Raw genomic sequence first — 18,757 nt, 5'->3', positions numbered from 1 at the left:
CATAACTTCCATGCTGCTTATCGTAAGGTAAGGAAGAAGCAGTTTGACCATGAAACTAATATACTGATTATTGTCTGTGCCTTATTGTGGGCAGAAAATTTTTGTTAGTGTTAGTTAGGGTGACACAATGCAGAGACATTTGTGTCTATGCATATATAGGAAATACCAGTCATGTATAATCCTTTCAAAGGGATTATGCTTCACTAGATCTCTTTCCGATATCAGTTTTTCTGCTTGTGGGGGAAAGGGAAAGACAAAATCTGGATTTTTTTTTTTTAAGAAGTTTATGATTCTCAGCCAACTAAGAAAAATTCAGAAAGGATTTAATTCTCATCTTATTTAAGATAACTTTGTTCTCAATTTGCCCTCTGAAGATCTTGTCCAGCCTCTCAAATTTGCCTATTCAAGGGAAGTCCCCTATATTTCAACTGAACATAGCCTACCTTTCTTGCTACTGACTGGGCACAGCCTATATACAAAGGTATTGATTCACAGTAGAAAAAACTCTGCAAGATAGGGATGATTTCTAGACAGGTGTGAACAAATGCATTTGGATCTCCATGAGACATAGACTCCTATCAGCTTGGTATACCTACTTTCTCTGAGAATAAATTAATTATCCATTTGTTTATTTGAAGTAAATTTAGCTATTAGAAAATTCCTAAAAGTTTCTTCAGCAATTGCAGATTTACCAGTGCTTGATAAGTCTTCAGTACTTTTTTTAAAGATCTAGTAAATCTTTCATACTTGGTGTAGTAGTATTAAATCAGTAAGAATACCTGGAGTAAGGTATGATCTCATAACAGACTTGTTTTGGGCAACTTTCCAACCTCATGGAAGATCTTCTATGGCTCAACTAAAATTGTTCTACAAAACATTATGGACTTCAGTTTGCATGAGCTGTTTCACAGATCCAAGCAGCAATATCAGAGTGAAAGGTCAGCCAGTTTTAGTCCAAGAACTAATCAGATTGGAGTTGAAACTCTTATAATGTTCCTAATTCTAAATATCCAGCTATATTTCGGATCTGTTCTGTGACTGCTCAGGGATTCTCTGCATGGCACTTGCAGAGACTTTGTATTATAACATGTTGGTCAGACTATAGGTTTGGATTTCTATGAAACAGTTTTCTGCTATATCTGCCATCATCAGTCCCAAATGATGCCTTTGACAGATATCTATAATTTCCCTATGCCTGGAATTAAATTCCTCCTTAGAGATAGTCGTTGCTCGAGATCCACAATGGACAAGAAAAACAAAAAAAGTACTTGATGTGTTCAATAAATGAAGCTCTGCTGAACAGGGTTCCTCTTAGAATTTTATCCTGAATATACCCATTTTCTGCCTTTTTTGCTAAATCCTTTCATCCTGTTGTGAAAAGCAAAAGTTTAGTACATATTCCTTTCAGAACAAAGGAATAAAATATTTCCATTTCTAGAAAAACTGTCTCAAAAATGGAATGTAGGTAGAAAATCCATCATGAGGAGTTTGGTTTCTTTTGCAGAAAATGAACTTTGCTTTCATTTAAAATTCATCATCTTTTTTTTCAGTTATAGTTGATAAAATATACATCCTCTCTAGAAATCATGCAAATCTTATATGTGTGCTTGCTATCATTCACATTTTTGCAAGAAAGGATATAAATTTGCAATTTTATTTAGTAGAAACATTCTTTTAATTATTCATTTGAAATGGTGACCTTTTCGAGTTGAATTATTATCTGTCGGCATGAAGGTTTTCTTGTGTCTTATAATATTTTATGGTTGAAGAAATCATGCAGATAATCTAATTACTTTGACTAAAATTGTTGTGCCATTTATGTGTTTTGCTGTACTACAGGAGAGAAACTGTGAAATGTATTAGTTATTGATTCATTAAAGGGTTTTCCTATTATACAAGCAGAGATGCAGACCACTACCTATCTTATATTAAAAGGGGTAAGGGGAAGGCATAGTAAACCATGCCATAGGCTATGGTTTATATATTGCATTTCTTAATGTCTTGTGAAATGTAAAAATCTACAACAAACAGATATGTAAAGCGTAACTGGTATGAAGATTTTATTCAGATTTAAGTGCTCTAGGTTGCTTTTGAATCTTGCTATTTTCTGCATTTGTTTTGACTGCTCTCATCATTCAAGATTGACGCTTGGATGGGTGTGTAGGAGGAAGCAGCAGCAGCAGGCTTACAGCTTGCAGACAAAAAAAATCTGCCTTATCTGATGGCTATTATTGAAAATGCGAGGTGTAGCCTAGGCTGGGTAATGAAGGGGAGCGAGCGAGGGGGAGCAAGAAGCATGGGGATGCATACTGATGAGTGTAGGAGTACTTGATAAAAAGAATTCTTGCTGCTGGCAGTGCATTGCTCATTGTGGAGTATTCCAACAATCGCATATAACGGAGAACAGCTTAGCTGACAGCTTGATATGCTTTTTTTTTTTTTTCCCTCCCTACTGTATGACGTACTGGTCTGTAGTAAAGATTAATAACTAAGAAATGTAGAGCTGCGATCAGATCTTACGCTATATACTGCCCTGAAAACTATGTTTTACTTCTGACTTTTCTGCTTGCTGGAAACATTAATCTGTCAAGCTGGCGGGCTCGTTTGATACCAACTTTTCGAGGAACACGATGTGGCAATGCCACCTCTCAGCCCAGGACTACCGCTATTATCCGGTGGATGGTTATTCGTTGCTTAAACGCCTCCCTCTTCACCCTCCTACAGGACCCCGATGCCCTGTCCAGACAGTGGGACAATGGTTGGAAAATATTGGGCTACCTCAGTATGAAAACCACTTGCTGGCTAATGGATTTGACAATGTGCAATTTATGGTAAGAAATCTTCTGTGCATAGCTGTGTATATACACTGTAGCTCTGCCTTTTTTGTCTGTCTCTTATGTGCTCATAAAAACCTTAGAGCTATTCTGCATTGCACTGAGATCTGTTTGGTGTTTCACTTTTCTATGTGTAGCTGAATTAGTATATAAATTGTCCTTGTATAAACTTCCAAACTGTACACATTACAAAATATTCTAGCCTGAAATATGGTGAAATAAAAGCTGAATATTAAGGTTCTTTCTCTCCCTCATAAATCTTCAGATTAAAGAAGAAAAATGCACCATTCTTTTAATCCATTGAAGGATTTTCATGGTATGTAAAAGCTGCAAGCACCCCTTTCTGCAGTACATCACATTCTTACTTTTATTTCAGCATTAACTTGCAATGATAATTAAATAACATGCAATGCCATTCTTGCCTTGAGAGGTATTTTAATAACAGAAAATTATTTAATGAAGTGTGCTCTCTATGCAAGTGATTCTGAATGTCTCAGTTAAATATTTTTGCATCTTAGATAGTCAGGCTGTGGGATTCACTTGTTGAAACTTATGCCCTGGGAGGAAAAGTAATGCATTCCTATTAATTGTTCCATTTTCATGTTTTAACTCTAGGCATTTATCAGGAATATTTGAATGAAACGAAATATTAGGTACTTCAAGATTTACAGTATCACCATGTGGTGTAAAGTAACAGAGATCTGTCATGCACAAACTTTCAATTGTAATGAATATTGACAGTAAAGCGAGAAGCTTACTTGTAAGGCTGTTATATAATCACTTTTCTATCTGCTTCACTATTCCCATTACTTCAACTTCTTCCAAAAATCCTGACTGCATTTCTTATAAAGCAGCAGACCCTAAAACATCTTTTAAAATACCTTTTAAAGATATTTTTAATAACCATGTATATGTTGGAACAGTTCTAACTTTTCATAACTTGCACACGTCATATAAGAAAGTGAAACAGCATGAATTATGACTATAAAATCATTACATGAGTTGTAATCTTCCTGTTTAAATTATTTTGCGAACAACATTATATGCCATTACTGATCAGAAAATTAAGGCACATATCTCTGTCATTTCCACATTATGATAGTGCAGAGGTTTCTTCCTGTTTTTACATGTCTGCCATGTGATCATTTGCTTATTCATTAAAAATCATTAGAATCTTTGCCTTTAAGTATTCTTGAAAACAAAGCTGTGCTCAGCAATGTGAAAAAAAATAAAATCCAAAATGTGTTTCATGCTACGTTTTCCCAAAATGTAACTACATATTCTTATATGTACTGTAGCATTAGTTACATAAGTAGATGACCATTTAGTCTTAAAGAGGTTACAGAAGGAAATTGTTCACAAGAGGCTGTAGGTGGCACAGCAAATGCAGAGGGGTGTACCTACCACAGGTAGATTACGAGCACAAGAGAAGCCAAATAAACTGCCCTGGAGGGCTTTTCAGTCATACCCTGACTCTGGAGGGGCCTGAACCACATTCTCGGGGAATTTAAGACTTTCCTACGTCTCTTATTAGGATACTTATGTAAACATACAAATTATATACAAGATGTTATTATTCAGTATAGAAATCAAACTTTTAAGGTATCAGAGAGAGTAAGTTATGCTTGCATACCTATCTGTTAGCCAGTGTTTTCTGGTCATTTTAGACCTTTTCTGAAGTGCTTTGTTTTTAAATATATATTGCAGGTAAAATACTTAATTACTCTTAACATGAGTTGAGGTAACATACATGTGTGAATGGAATAATCAATAGTTCCTAATTTATTGATTTCACACTGTTCATCCTGCTGTGACATATTTCAATTTTTGTTTGTACCAGAAATTTTATAGTTCCCATATTTTATTGGAAATAAGAATTACCAGAAAACAGTGATTTCTTTTTATATAATTCCTTCGAATATATTAGCATTATGTAAGAAAAGCCTCCTTTGAAAAATTTAAATGAGTGCTTGAGAAATTATTTTCCATTCTAGTCAAAATGTTAAAGAGAAAATTAAACTCGGAAAGTATATAGGAAAATGAGAGAAGAAACACCTGCTATGCTAAGAGAAAAAATCAGATTACTTCAATGTGTTGTAGTCTTCCTTAATATGACAGAAATGCTTTACCTTTATTACAGTGGTTTACATATTAAGCTAGAGTTTTCAATCTTATTAAATTAAATGTTTCAGATAGGTTAGCTACTTTACAGTGAAGAAATCTAATACTTCAATGCGGTAAAAATCAGTTAAGACATATTTCTTATTCATTCTCTACTATATTCCTGCTTTTGTTTTTCTGGAAGCACATTCTGACCTGCATTTATTCATTCTGTTGCCTAAGCAACAACCATCACACTCCTATTAAGTATGATTTAGTAGTACAGGTCTTACTAGATGTTCAGAACAGAAGAGAGAATATCACAATGTTATAATTAATGTCCATGGAATAACATACATCTGAGAACAAATATATTCTATATATACTACTCTCAACAGCAAAATTCTATTAATTTAATTAGCATTTTAATAAAAAAGTGGTTTTCAGATAAAAAGATTTCATGGTTAATTATTCATTAGATCATGGAAATTAACTCTTTGTGTTTAGTCCCCCTTGGGCATTAGGAAAGTTATTCACCAGACTGTACTTAGAATTAGGGAGATTTGTTTATCTTACCTGAAGTATGTGGACTTAATAGGAATCAGATTGTTTCCTAATATAAACTTTACAGTATTAATATTTTTAAATGCTTTATGAATATGGTGTTTTAAAAATATGTTGAAACATAATATTAAAAAATTAGTATTATTTCATTAACTGCTTTATTTCTACTTACAGCGTGTTTGCACACATAGCAAGTGCAATTTCTATCTACTATTAATATCGTGCAGGAACGACACTTCCATAATATTTAGTAGGCCCCAGGCAGATTCAATCCCAAGGCTTGGTTCACATGTGCTTGTAATAGTATCATACTTGAATATGTATATGAATATGCAATCATTAACTTTGATAATTTGTTGTGTAATAGGCTGCAGTGTCCTTCAGATGTAAAAATTTGTAGTGACTTTGTGCAGATACTCTGTATTTGAAGATGCAGATGATATTGCAGTTTCATAACATGAAGGCTATTTTGTAGGTAAAATAATTCTGAAGTGCAAGAAAGCGATTAGATCAATCATTAATCACAGTATATAAACTAGATATAAGCCATAATGAAACCTATCCATCTTTTTGATGCATTGGTCCCATGGACAAGCTATAAATTTATGCAGACTTGCAGGCCTGTCTCACTTAGTATGCTGAGAAAAAAAAAAGTTGAATTACAGAGAAACAGATGTAAATATATAAATGTGCAAGGTCACTAAATGGTTGCATGCAGCTTTCTACAACTCTGGAGCTTCATCAAAGACTCCATTCTGGATGCACAGAGATAAAAGCAGTTCAATCAAATCACTGCCCAGTGAGGACTACTTCTGATTAAGGACTGCATATGACTATCTATTTATAGGTTGTCCTAATCATTTAAAATATTCTGAAATTTTAACACTTAAGATTGCAATTTGATGAAAGTAATGTCTCTTAACAATATTTATAAAACACACTATGACAGAAACAGGGACCACATCATAAAAATGAATTAACAGAAAAATATGAAGCATTTTATTATATTTTTGGCATTCTAAAATACTCTTCACTATTAACAGTTAATGTTTGCATTAGACTGTAGACTTTGATTGGTGGTGTTAACAGATATGCATCTCTTCCCCTTCAACTAAGGGCATTAAGTGGCTTGTGTTGTCTGATGATCCTAAGTATTGCCTAAGTATTTTTTTTTAATTCTCTTCTTTTTTTACTGTGGGGAAACTGAGGCATAGAGTGACTGCAGGGTGGAATTTAAAACTGATTATAAATTTGAGATGAGGTAGTAATTCTTAAAATACCTACTAACATAATGTTTAACAGATCAATTTAGTTGCTTAAATATAGGTGCCTAGTACCAATTGAAATACAGTAGGGAATCCAGGGGACCTAGACAAGGCTGACATATTACTGAGGACCAGAGACAGCCAGACCCTTCATGATTAGCAGCTGAAGTTCAGGTGGGATGTCACTGAGCACCTCAGATGGCTCTAGAGTGTGATGATTAGGCAGCTGAAATGAATCTTAAATTGTACAGGTCTCACAGAGTTTGCGACTTGTCTAAAAACTAATTATAGATGTCTGGAGTTTCCACTTATTATCTTAGTTGCATATGCGTTTCTTTACCTTCTAATAATTTTCTGTGGTTTTGTTCATGCTGTGAACTTACCTGCAGAAGTATTTACCTGGCTTCTCAGTGCTAGGCATGGACTACCATCTCAAATCCCCTTAGCTGACTGTTTTAGCTTTAGTTTTTAGTTTTGACTTTTCTCTTTTCCTCTCTCTCTCTTTCTTCCTTTGTTTCTTTTCTTTCATTTTTCACTAGTTCTGGAGGTTTATTAGCTGAAGTTTATCTGGAGACTGTCCTCTCCCAGATGCCATTCCTAGGATTTGCTCTCCTCGAATACTCAGGAATTCTTCTTGCCTTTAATCTCTCTGGAGGATCTTAGTTTTATGGCAGATCTATAGAACTTGAAATGTGGAGTCCTTTCAGTGTCAGTGTAGCCCTGGCTTGTTCCATGAGTAAAGTGACTTTTTGTCACTCAGCTGTCTTCTGAGTCTTCCTCTCCTTGACCCCAGTAACCCATATAATGGGACAGATTTAAAGTTCAAATATAGACAGCTACATGTCTATTTACATGTCAGTTAGATGTTTAGGACTCATCAGTTGCCCTCATGTTGAAATTGAGATATCTGAGACATCTGTGTAGGCCTGGAATATGTGATACTGGCTCTATAAAATAGCCCTAGCTGTCTGGAGCTTCAGTTGGATTCCAGGCAATGTCCATTTGCAGCACCTCAAATGACTCTGTGGGTGACTGGGTGAAGCACCTAATCAGACATAAAAGTCAATGGAGCATAGAATGCAATTTAGCTGGGTGGCTGAATAACTATTAGGGTAGTTATTGTAGGATAAATTAAAGTAGATTCGTCTGATCAGTTGAATCACCGTCTGGGCTATATTGATGGGTTTGTACTGGGTCTCCTTAAGCTATCATGTAGACACAAAGTTTTTTGATGGCTCAGTTTGGGCTAGAATCCATACAGAGTTCACTGAAAACAAAATACAAAGTATTTTTATTACAGCCTTTTCTCCTCCCTCAGAGCATCCAGCCCTGAGGCTTCAAGATCTTCTTTTTCATCCCAGTAGGGATTCTTACTACAGAAACTGCAAATCAGAGCTCAGGTGGGTGCCAGAGTTGAAGATTGTGCCTGTCATCCTGCAACAGCAGCGGGTCTAACAAATAATCCCATTCCACATGTTCCAGTTAATGCTTCTGTCATGGTATTCCTCAAGCTGGTCAAGAGGCAGAAGGGCTTATTAATGTACTCCTCAGTATTGCATGTGTAAATAATAGCTTACACTGTCTTTCTTTTTTGTGGTCCCAGATGATTCTTCATCTGTGAGTGCATGCAGATCTGGAGAGGCAGTGCTCATTTCCTAGAGGAAAGGGAGTTTAGAGGAATCCACTTCATGTTTATGTATCTATGTATGTAATAGTGAAAAACAGAGCATTGCAGACTGGTGATCATCCTGCACTTTGTGAAAATTTTGGCAGTAATGATTGCTCAACAGAGAGACAATATAATTTTTGTGTATTTCACTTGAACATTTTTTTCTTAAGGAACCCATCTCCAAACAGACTTGGTTAAGACATCCTGGGCATGGGGGATTCCTTGAGAGTCAGAGGGAGTGTGTTTTCATTTAAACCTGTCTCAACAGTTGTAACTTGAAGGTGTAATCAGGGATGGGTCTATCTGCCTGTCTGCTAGGTTCTGCTAAGTAGAACTTCAGGTGAGGGTTTCTCTGGTTGTTCTGGAATATGTGGTTGTCTTTATTTAAATGTTGTTCCACAAAAGGTTGTACCTACAAGGTAGACAGACAGGACTTCAGGCTGTACTCTTGGTTGACAATACAGATGCCAGTATATTCGGTGGAATTCCTTGCACTCACCTCTGCCATTCAGGTTAGTGACATCTGTGTTACTTTGCTAAGCTCACTCTGCAGCAGTTTGAGAGAAAAGATCTTGTCCAAGGTACATAGCAATGTATTTGACTCAATCATACCCTGACTTAAGAACAAAGGGCCAAATTCAGACATTGAAAGCCATTGCATGTACAGTCACCACTAAAAGTGAAACTATTTCATTATACATATCTGTGGGTACGATAATGTGAGGACTGGAATTAGTTCCGTCTGTTCTAAAAATATGTTAAATGTTAATGTTAAACATTGTGCTTAAGCTAAAAGCCTGCCTAGTGCAGAGGGTGGCCTTGGTTTTGATGTACAAAATCTGATGAGCTGTATTCTGAGACTACATATGTGGGGAATTGTCTATTGGCCCTAAATACAGTTTTATGAGAAACTGATAACAAATGTTTCCTGTGAAAGTTAGTTTGATAAAGCAGATGAGAATTCTAATAATCAGAATAAAGGATGACATCTTAATAACTTATGAAGTAAGAGGTGTCATGCTGATAAAATGTTCTCACTGTGTTTTTATTTAAGGCCAAAAACTTTTAGCTGATTTTGTTATCAAAAAGAACAATGGTAAATCTTCAAGAATTAGAAATGTTTGTATATCGAGTGATGTTTATAATGCTATTCTTGATAACTGATGAAAGATACTGAAAACCTGACAATATATAAACTGTTAAAAGTAACAGAAAATTTAAAGCTTAAGAAATGCAGAAAATCTAAGTTTCTACTCTTCAGAGTGAAAAACTGAAGATTCACAGGACAATCAGTTTATAATGTTATTTACATTGTAGGTAAATAATGTAAGTCTTTGCTATGAAAGGGAATGGTAAACTTAAAACAGTGTCCTGTTACAGCTGATTCTTAGTTGTTTCATATGGGAATACTTTTTAATTAAATGAAATTTAAAAAAAAAACCAAACAAACAAAAGAAATTTTTAAAGGAATGCAGTATACAATTGTATATATTACTGTTTTAGAACAACATTGTCCAACAAGAAACAATTAAATGGAATCTGGAACAGTAGCTAAATTAATTTCAAACAATGACAGACTTCCCTGACTAAGTTAAAAGACAGAGCAGTACAGAGAAGCTTGATTACAGATAATTGCATGTTGGGATTCTGAAGGAGTTATCAGGTAAAGATTAATGAGTACCAACAGATAACTGGAAATAAACATATGATTCTTGGGCATGTTATCCTTTTTGAATGAAGACCAGATGATGTAAGAAAAGCTCAGGTAGTTATATGAACAAGTATTATTGCACATCAAAAACCAGAAACAATCTAAAACAAAGAGAGAACACATCAAGAAAGAACAGATAAATAATCAAAATAGAAAAAGGAAAAAAAGTTAGGAGAGAAAATGCAATTTCATTAGTTATGTGAGTAGAATACATTCAGAAAAGTTTTTATCAACATGCAATAGCTAAAAGGACTATTAAGGAAGTTACAACCACCGTTGGAATCAGATGAAATTTATTTTAGTTTTAGAATAAAGAACAACGTATGATAATTAGTGAAGTACAGTGTTAATGAAGACCACTGAGAAATTAGAGGAAGAGAAAGAGTGAGAGCTATCATACTGCAAGCAGACAAAAGAACAATTGGTTAATTAAAATATCTAAATCATCTAGGTTAGGTGATGTTTGATGAAGAGTCTTAAGAAACTGAAAATACCAGATCCTTTAGCAATCATTTTTGAGAATGTCCAGAGAATGAATAAATTGTTAGAGGACAACTAAAATACAAATGTAGTACTGATCTGTATTTTAGATGGCAGGATTCTTACTCAGTATAGATTTCCAGTCTCCTGAGGTATTTATCTTCAACCATTCACCATACAACTATTGCCTTAATCAAGAAGGAAATGGATGGTGGTGTTATTGGCAACAGATCCTGTCATCAGTTCTGACTGTGGTGGGGACAAAATGGGGGAGCATACAAAATGTTCCAATAGGATGTAATGAAAGGAGGATAAAGCTAAATGAAGTAACTCTGCAGTTAGGAGATGAAGAAACTATTTAAAGGAAACAGATGTAGTGTACAACACATTGTGTCCCTCATCATTTAGATGAGAAGCTTTTCTTCTGTCAAAATTTACTAAAATTTCGACAAGGGATACAAGCTTATTTGGCTAGTAAAAGTAGAGCTACCTTTTAAAAGCTGTTTTAGAATGATGTACTGGAGTTGCCATGCAAGCAAGACATTCCTGGTATAGAGTTTGCCTGACTGCTAGTAAATTTCCTGAGCATGTAAACTTACTGTCCTTCAGTTTAGAAGTCTTTTGTTTTCCCACACATTGGAGAATTTTTTCCCTTCTTCCACACACCATGCCCATATATTGTTTATGGTACCGACACCTCAGCATCTATTTTAACTTTGGTAATGACAAAAGTGATGAAAGCCATGTAGCCTTTTTCAACATGCTATTCATTCTGTCTGTTCCCACACACACTTGCACACAGACATTTGTGCATACACATATTACACAAAAAGGTTATTCACTAAGGGGAAATACTCCATGTGCTCAGGAATAAAGAACTGGAGAGTTACAATAGCTGAGTGACCTCAGCTCACCCCTCATATTCATATACCTTATGATAGAGTCTTCAGTCACAGGTTTCTTTACTGATTTTTTTCCCTCAAAATTCCTTTCTCACTAAGTGTACTGAGATTTGAGCATGCAGAAGCACACATTTCAAAGTATTAGCAGGTAAAAATAAAACTTGGTTTTAAATGTTGCACTGTTTAATGATTTTACAACCTTAGCCCAGCAGTCATTTAAAACAATAATGAGCCCCCTAAACTGCCTTCTCTTCACATTCGGCAGTGATGTACACTTGTCTAGTATTGTTCATCTGGAACATTAGAAAAAATTATACACTTGTTGTAAATACAACCCCTAACTTAACTGAAATCTCATGTTTCAGATGTTTATTACTTTTATGTAGTATTTTATTGAATTATTGGAAGCTGAATGATTTCATAATATTATTGATAGGAACAGCAATGGGTTAAATTTGCAAGATGTGCCATACCTGCTCTAGATTTGTTTGATTAGATAATAATTATTTAAAATTTTTTTGATCTGAAGACTAGATCTAGATAGAAGTTTTGAAATACAAAAGCCAAAGAATTTGCCCAGGTAGCAGAGGTGGAGGGATAAGGTTACTGCAGATACAAGTACTAACAGTCAGTTTAAATATTAAAAACTGGAATACCATGAATAAAAGTATGCTGGATAAACACCTATCAAGTGACCTTCCAATATAAATCCCAAATAATATTTTCTTTGACTGCCTAATTAGCAGCCAAAAATTAGCAAAGAGTGGCCCCTTTGTGCAGAATCCCCTTTTGCAATTAGGAAGAGCAGGAAAAAATTTGCGTGTTCACTGGTATCTTACAGCTTACACTAAAAAAAAATATATGTTATTTGTTGCAGCTGATTACAGCTCTTACAATATCTGAAGTGATTGTTAGCTTCTATTATTCAGTAACCACACTATTTAACAGCTTTTTCACTTCTTCAGGTTTGCTCTCTCCACAAACAGCTCCCCTTTTAATCACGTAGAAAGACCACTTCTTGAAGTAAGTTAAGATGGCGTTTATAAAGAAATAGCAGTTCTTAGCTGCTATGCTGCATTAGGATAAAAGACTGCACAATACTGAGTTGGTTTTTAGCCTTGATCCATTTTTAAATATAATATGAATATTATAGCCCTGTTTGCTTCTCTGAACTCCCTAGGCATCCCTGTTGTTGCCAGAAAGGAATTACAAATTGACAGTGCAAGTAATTTTATTTTCCATTTCTCTTTTAATTTGGCAATGTGTCTGTTCAGTCCATGAACGTTTTATTTCTTGATGTTCTGATTTTTTAAGTACTTGTTTTATTTCCTGTAGAAATAAACTTTCTGCTGAGAAAAATAACTTTATGCAGCAAGAGTGGAATATTATACCAGAGAACCCATATTCAGACAAATCTTTGATTCCCAGTAATATCAGGCTTTTTGTCAGCAAATTCTGCTGTCACTGCTTATGTGGTTGATTTCTCTTTCTAACTCTACTTCAAACATATATTTGTTTAAAATGCATTCTGATTTCCTTCATTCTTCAAAAATAAGAAATGGAGATTCAGGGGAAAAGAGAATGAAGAAAACATTTGCTAGCACATGCAGAAGCAACCTTGTCCATGGAGAATGCATAGGACAGTATATCTAAGGGTCTTCTCTGTGGTCAGCTTTTGATTTGGATTATGAGTTTGGGGGAAAATGCTTCTTTATTCCCTTAATTATCTGGCTAGGACATTATATATTATTGCTGGGCCACATATAGGAAATCAGGAGAGGACTCAGGGACAGAAATATCTGTATATTTTCAGCTATCTTGTGGACAATTATCTGCTTGTGTCTAATCTTTGGTAGTCCAGATTTCTAAGTACCTGTAACTGGAAAGCACAGTTTCTCAGGAGGGGGTCAGAGGTAGCCAGATTGCCTGAGGAATCTCATTGAGTAACTTCAGTTAAGTTCTGAATGAATTCTGTGGCAAGAATTGGACTCAAGCTGAAAATAATGCAGAATAACAAAACAAGTATCTAATAATTATTAATATTTTATGACCCAGCAAAATGAATCAGGAACATTTTCCTGTGCATGGGCTGCCTAAATATAATTTAGAATTATTTTAATCTTTAAGTCATATATTTTATTACTTCTATAAGCCAAACTCATGGCAGAAACTGTTTCTTAGCATTCCTCTTGTATCCCCTGGAGCTACCTGGGTACCACTTATCTTTTCTCTTTATTTCTGAGGTTCTCTGTATCTGACCCTCTCCTCCCAAATGCACTTGGTTTCTGGGATCTCTCTCTGCCTTATCATTCCTGCAGGCTGGACTCTTCTTGTGCTCTCCATGTCCTCCTTTTCTCCATTTTCTCCTTCCTCAGTAAAATTATTTTATGTCCTTTTTTTGACTACAAATTAAAGGAAGGAGAGAAGGAAGGGGGGGAGGAGAAAGGGAGGGAGGAACAGCGGGAGGGGAGAAGGGAAAGAGAGGAAGAAATGGGGTGGAATAGAAGAAAACAAAGAGGGACAGAGATATCTGCTTCACATCTAATTTATTTTACTGACTTAAAATGTTTTAACTTGATTTAAAAAGCAGAGGGAGATTTAACTGAACGTTTTTCACAGAGATGGTCTTGTCACTCACAGCTCAAACCGAACAGAGCTGGTGATGAGTGAGAGCTAGTTTGCTTGGCTGGGCTTAAGATGACTCATTGCTGAAAACTGGCCATGCTTTCCAGCATGCTTTCTAGTACCATATTATTCAATTTTTTTCCATTTTCCAAGGTGTCTTAGGCTTCTGATTTACTTGGACAGCTAGCTACCTGTATGGGCCATTCACTTACGAGTTGAACTCGATGATCCTTGTGAATCCCTTTTAATTGGGAATATGCTCTGATTCTGTAATTCTGTGAAACTGTGACAAACTTTTCTGATAAAATTGTTGCACTGAAAATCCTTTGCTACACATGTGGAAGGGAAGGAGCAGACTTGCTGAAGTGTGAGTGTTCACAGCTAAAACTGAATATGACTAGTTGTCCTTTGAATACATATACAGATAGGTACTAAGCAGTTATTGAAGTGGAAGAAAGCAATCCCTGCATTTAGGCATTGAGAGCTAATAGATTTTTTTTTTTACTTCTAGTCCTAATTAATCCTATTTTAATTATTTATCTGTATAATGGGTATTAAAATGCCACCTTGCTTTGAAGGAGTCTTAAAAATACATTAATTCCTGGTTTGGAGCTGTCTAATATTATTTCAGTGAATGTCTAAAAAAAGTCTGAAGAAAGTGAGTCATTCTTACTGTTGAGGTCTTCAATGGGAAACTATATATAAGACGTGGACCCACACAGAGAATGATAAAGGCTAAAAAAAGAATTATCAGCTGCCTTACTTTGTAACTACCATCCATCCTCCTGTACTGAATTCTTGGATTATTCAGAAATATAATTATACTGTGTGTATGATGCCATGTAGAATATGTAACCTGGGGTGAAGGGTGCTTAGCCAATGTTAAAGAATCTGCATTCTGGTATTTTGTAGTTTTATGACTTTACAACATTCCTATAATGTGTAGTGAGGATCAGCAGCTTCTATTTTGTCTGTTTTATTCATTGCAGTAACTTTTCCTTTTAAAAAGGCGTACTGAAATCTAGAAATTATATCAAGTGAAGTTATAGTCTCCCACAATCTTGTCTCACTAGGTTGGGAGCATACAGTTTTATTATCCAGTTTGTTGGTAGCACTTTTCTGTTTGGAATATTGGAGGCAGAAGGGACAAGGGAAACTCACAAGTGTTCACCAGGACTATTAGAAGAAATTTTTTATCACAAAAAAAAGTTAAATTAGAAAAAGCTAGCTCAAGAAGAAATGTGTAAAGCATCAGTAAAACAATTGCCTTGAATTAGGATAGTGGGAGGCCCCAAAGAATCCCAAAATATTAGTTGTCGAATGCAGTATCCTTCTGTAGAAGGGGATAGGTGAAAATGCTCATCACAGTAGCATCAGGAAGAAGGGTGCCAGACAAGGTGGACTGACTCGCATAAAGGTTTCCTTGTGACTGAGGGACATAAATTACTAGAGTGTCAGATTACTGCACTCTGAAAAAAGATATCCCAACATGCATACTTTGAAAATCAGCTGTGAAGCAACATAGCAGAATCCTTCCATAGTGTTTTGGGACTGAATCAGTCCATGAACTGTTAATAGTACCCTAAGAGTATATCAAACTGTCCTCTCTCTAATTTTGAAAACGTTAATTCAGATTTTTAAGAAAATGCAGTAAATCTATGGGAAGAATAATCAACTCCTCAGTCAAAAAACAGAACAAGTTTACCTTTATATAGAAGACTCTTTGAAGGAAATACTAGTTGCTAGGTGGGAGGGATAGTTCAAAGGGCTATATCAAGATGCTAGGACTGTATGTATGAGACCAATATGTGATTTTAAATTTCACAGTACTTGCTTTGGCTGAACACAAGTTACTTAGTTCAATTTCTCTGAAAAAGCTTCTTCAAATGGATGGGTTGTTTGGTTTTTTTCTTGTATTCACTGGTAATAAAAGATTATACCTGCCATTATATGCAAGTAATTTATGCTGGTGTAAAAATGGCATCTTCTGTGACTATTTGTAACTTCTAACTACTCAGGTATAGGTAGAAAACAGAACTACGGTAGTCTAATTACTGCTCTTGTGTTATATCTGAGGTAAACAATACAAGAACGTTTGTAGAAGGGTGAAAAGGTGTAAAGAAAGCAGATAATGTCAATAGAAAGAAAGGCCACAGTATTACAACTATTTCTGAATACAATATGTGGATGGGGAATAGGTTGCACAGGAAGAAGAAACAGGTATGAAGAGAAAAAAGGACCAGAAAGTAGACAGTTTACTCTCTGGCTTACACAACCAGAAATCTGATTTTGCATTTGTTTATTTATTGAATGTGCTTGTTTATATTTTACATTTCAGAATTATAAATGTTATTGTTCAGTGGCAAGATACTTAAAATTTGTGGGCAAACACTTTTGAAGCCTGTGATAATTAATATTTTATATGAGATCCTGTCAATAGCTATAAAGGGGTTTTTTATAGGTTCTGGGGAACAGTTGCTGCATTATCCATAACATAGCTAGGTCACGCTACATCAAATGCTACTGTTTAATATTAAAAATGTTGTCATGAGTCAAAAAAGAAACACTAAGAAATGCAGTGATCAGTGAATCACTACAGAGTGCAATTCTTACGTATCAGTGGCTACCCAATTGTTTTCCAAAATGGTACCTTTAATTTTTAGATAAAATTAGCATAAATGGAATGTGTTTCTCTCATTCTTTGGACTCATTCGTCAGGTTGACAGAGATTTTGAGCAACATGAAAATTGTCCCTGCCCATTACAGGGGAGTTGAACTAAGTGATCTTCGAAGATCCCTTCTAACCCAAAGCATTCTGTGATTGTGGTTCTATAGAATCATAGAATTATTTAGGTTGGGAAAGACCCTTCAGATCATCAGGTCTGACCATTACCCTAGCACTGCCAAGTCCACTGCTAAGTGATGTTCCTAAGTGCCACATTCACATGTCTTCTAAATATATCCAGGGATCGTGACTGAGCATTGACCACCAGTTTCAATGAAGGAAGTTTCCTCGTATACCATCTGAACCTCCTCTGGTACAACTTGAGGCCATTTCCTCTTGTCCTGTCACTTGTAATTTAGGAGAAGAGACTGACTCCCACTTGCATAAAACCTCCTTTCAGGTGGTTGTAGAAGGTGATAAGGTCTCTCCTGAGCCTCCTTTTCTCCAAGTTAAACACCCCCAGTTCCCTCAACTGTTCCTTGTAGGACTTGTGCTGCAGATCCTTCACCAGCATCATTGCCCTTCTCTGGACTCGCTCCAGCACTTCAGTGTCTTTCTTGTGAAGGGCCTGAAACTGAATCCAGTATTCAAGGTGTGGCCTCACCAATGCCAGGTCCAGGGGGATGATTCTAAATATCCTTTCTTCCATGATCTCTACCTGTTTGGGCCTGTCATCATAACTCAGTTTTGAAGGGAACGCTTTTATCTTGTGGAATATATCTTCCCAAAATTAATTTGTAAGAAAGCTAGTCCAGGCCTTCTGCCATCTTTGCAATACATTAAAAAGAAATACTTTCCAGTGCAGGCATGATATGTATTTTGCTTTTCTGGGCAGTTTTGGCCACTAGCAGAAACATTGAATCAAGAAGGAGATCTTTCATTTCACCTAGTATGGTCATACTGATGATTCTTGAGAACTGGAGCCTCAGTTCAGATTCCCTACACTGTTTCTGAGGAGTGGAGTCTGCTTGGTGCTGAACATAGGCTTCATGGTGCAAAGCAGTCATTCTTAAAGTCACTACATGGGAATTGAAACACATCCTAAGGTGATGCAGTAGTCCACATGTGATGTGTGGGATGACCAGTGGAACGATAATCAATCCTCCTTTATGAGAAATACATCTCCCAAATTGTTACTGGAGAACAATAGCACTGTGTAGTGACATAAAGCGCATGGGATCACATCAGAGCAATCTGCTGGTTGCCGTGGTGACGGGAGTGGGCCTGCAAAGCCAGCCTCCTGGCTGCTGAGTTGGAAGGGATAAGAAAAACACAGCCCACTTCCCCTGTGAAATGAATTACAAGAACAAGCAAAGGAAGAAAAGAAAAATGTCAACCCTTAATCAAATGTTCTCTTATTTTTAGAAAGGGCTTGAAGAAAATGTAGACCATCTCTGCTTACCTCATGGGCTTCAGGGATTTGACCAGTAATATCTCTGTAAATACTGTAGAAATAAATCACGGTGGTTTGTATAAGAAAAAATCACATGTAAGAGATATCTGTGTGCAGTGGGAGATGACAATCCTACCATTCCTTGTGCTTGTCTTAGCAAACAAAATCTGTAAGAATATGTTAAAATGGTTCTCAGTATAACAACTATATTTGGCAGGCAAACTAAATACACTAATTTTCACCTAAAGAAAGTTAGTATATTCCAATTTCTTATTAGCTTATAATCTTTCTTACCTTTTACCCTTTTCTGCACCACTACATATCAAAAGCAGCACGGTGGACTATGAAATACACTTAGACATAACAATTCAGTGGCACATAGAAAACACCATTCATTTTTCAGTCTTTCTCATTTTTGGGAGCTGCTTCATCTTTTATTATATTTAGTAATATTAAGCAAAGCAGCATGTCCAGTCAACTTAACAATCT

The 18,757-nt window shown here is 35.8% G+C and overlaps 1 protein-coding gene across 1 annotated transcript in view; it reads left to right on the top strand.

The window, feature by feature from the left end:
• Positions 1 to 18,757, top strand: part of ANKS1B (ankyrin repeat and sterile alpha motif domain containing 1B) — a 418,757-nt gene that overhangs the window by 226,715 nt on the left and 173,285 nt on the right. Inside the window, 1 exon segment of the mRNA XM_032689488.1 lies at positions 2,725 to 2,831. Coding sequence (XP_032545379.1) covers positions 2,725 to 2,831 — 107 coding nt within the window.

Source organism: Chiroxiphia lanceolata, chromosome 5 (genome assembly GCF_009829145.1).
Source record: "Chiroxiphia lanceolata isolate bChiLan1 chromosome 5, bChiLan1.pri, whole genome shotgun sequence".
Taxonomy (NCBI): Eukaryota; Metazoa; Chordata; class Aves; order Passeriformes; family Pipridae; genus Chiroxiphia; species Chiroxiphia lanceolata.
This window is presented reverse-complemented; position numbering and strand designations above follow the sequence as displayed.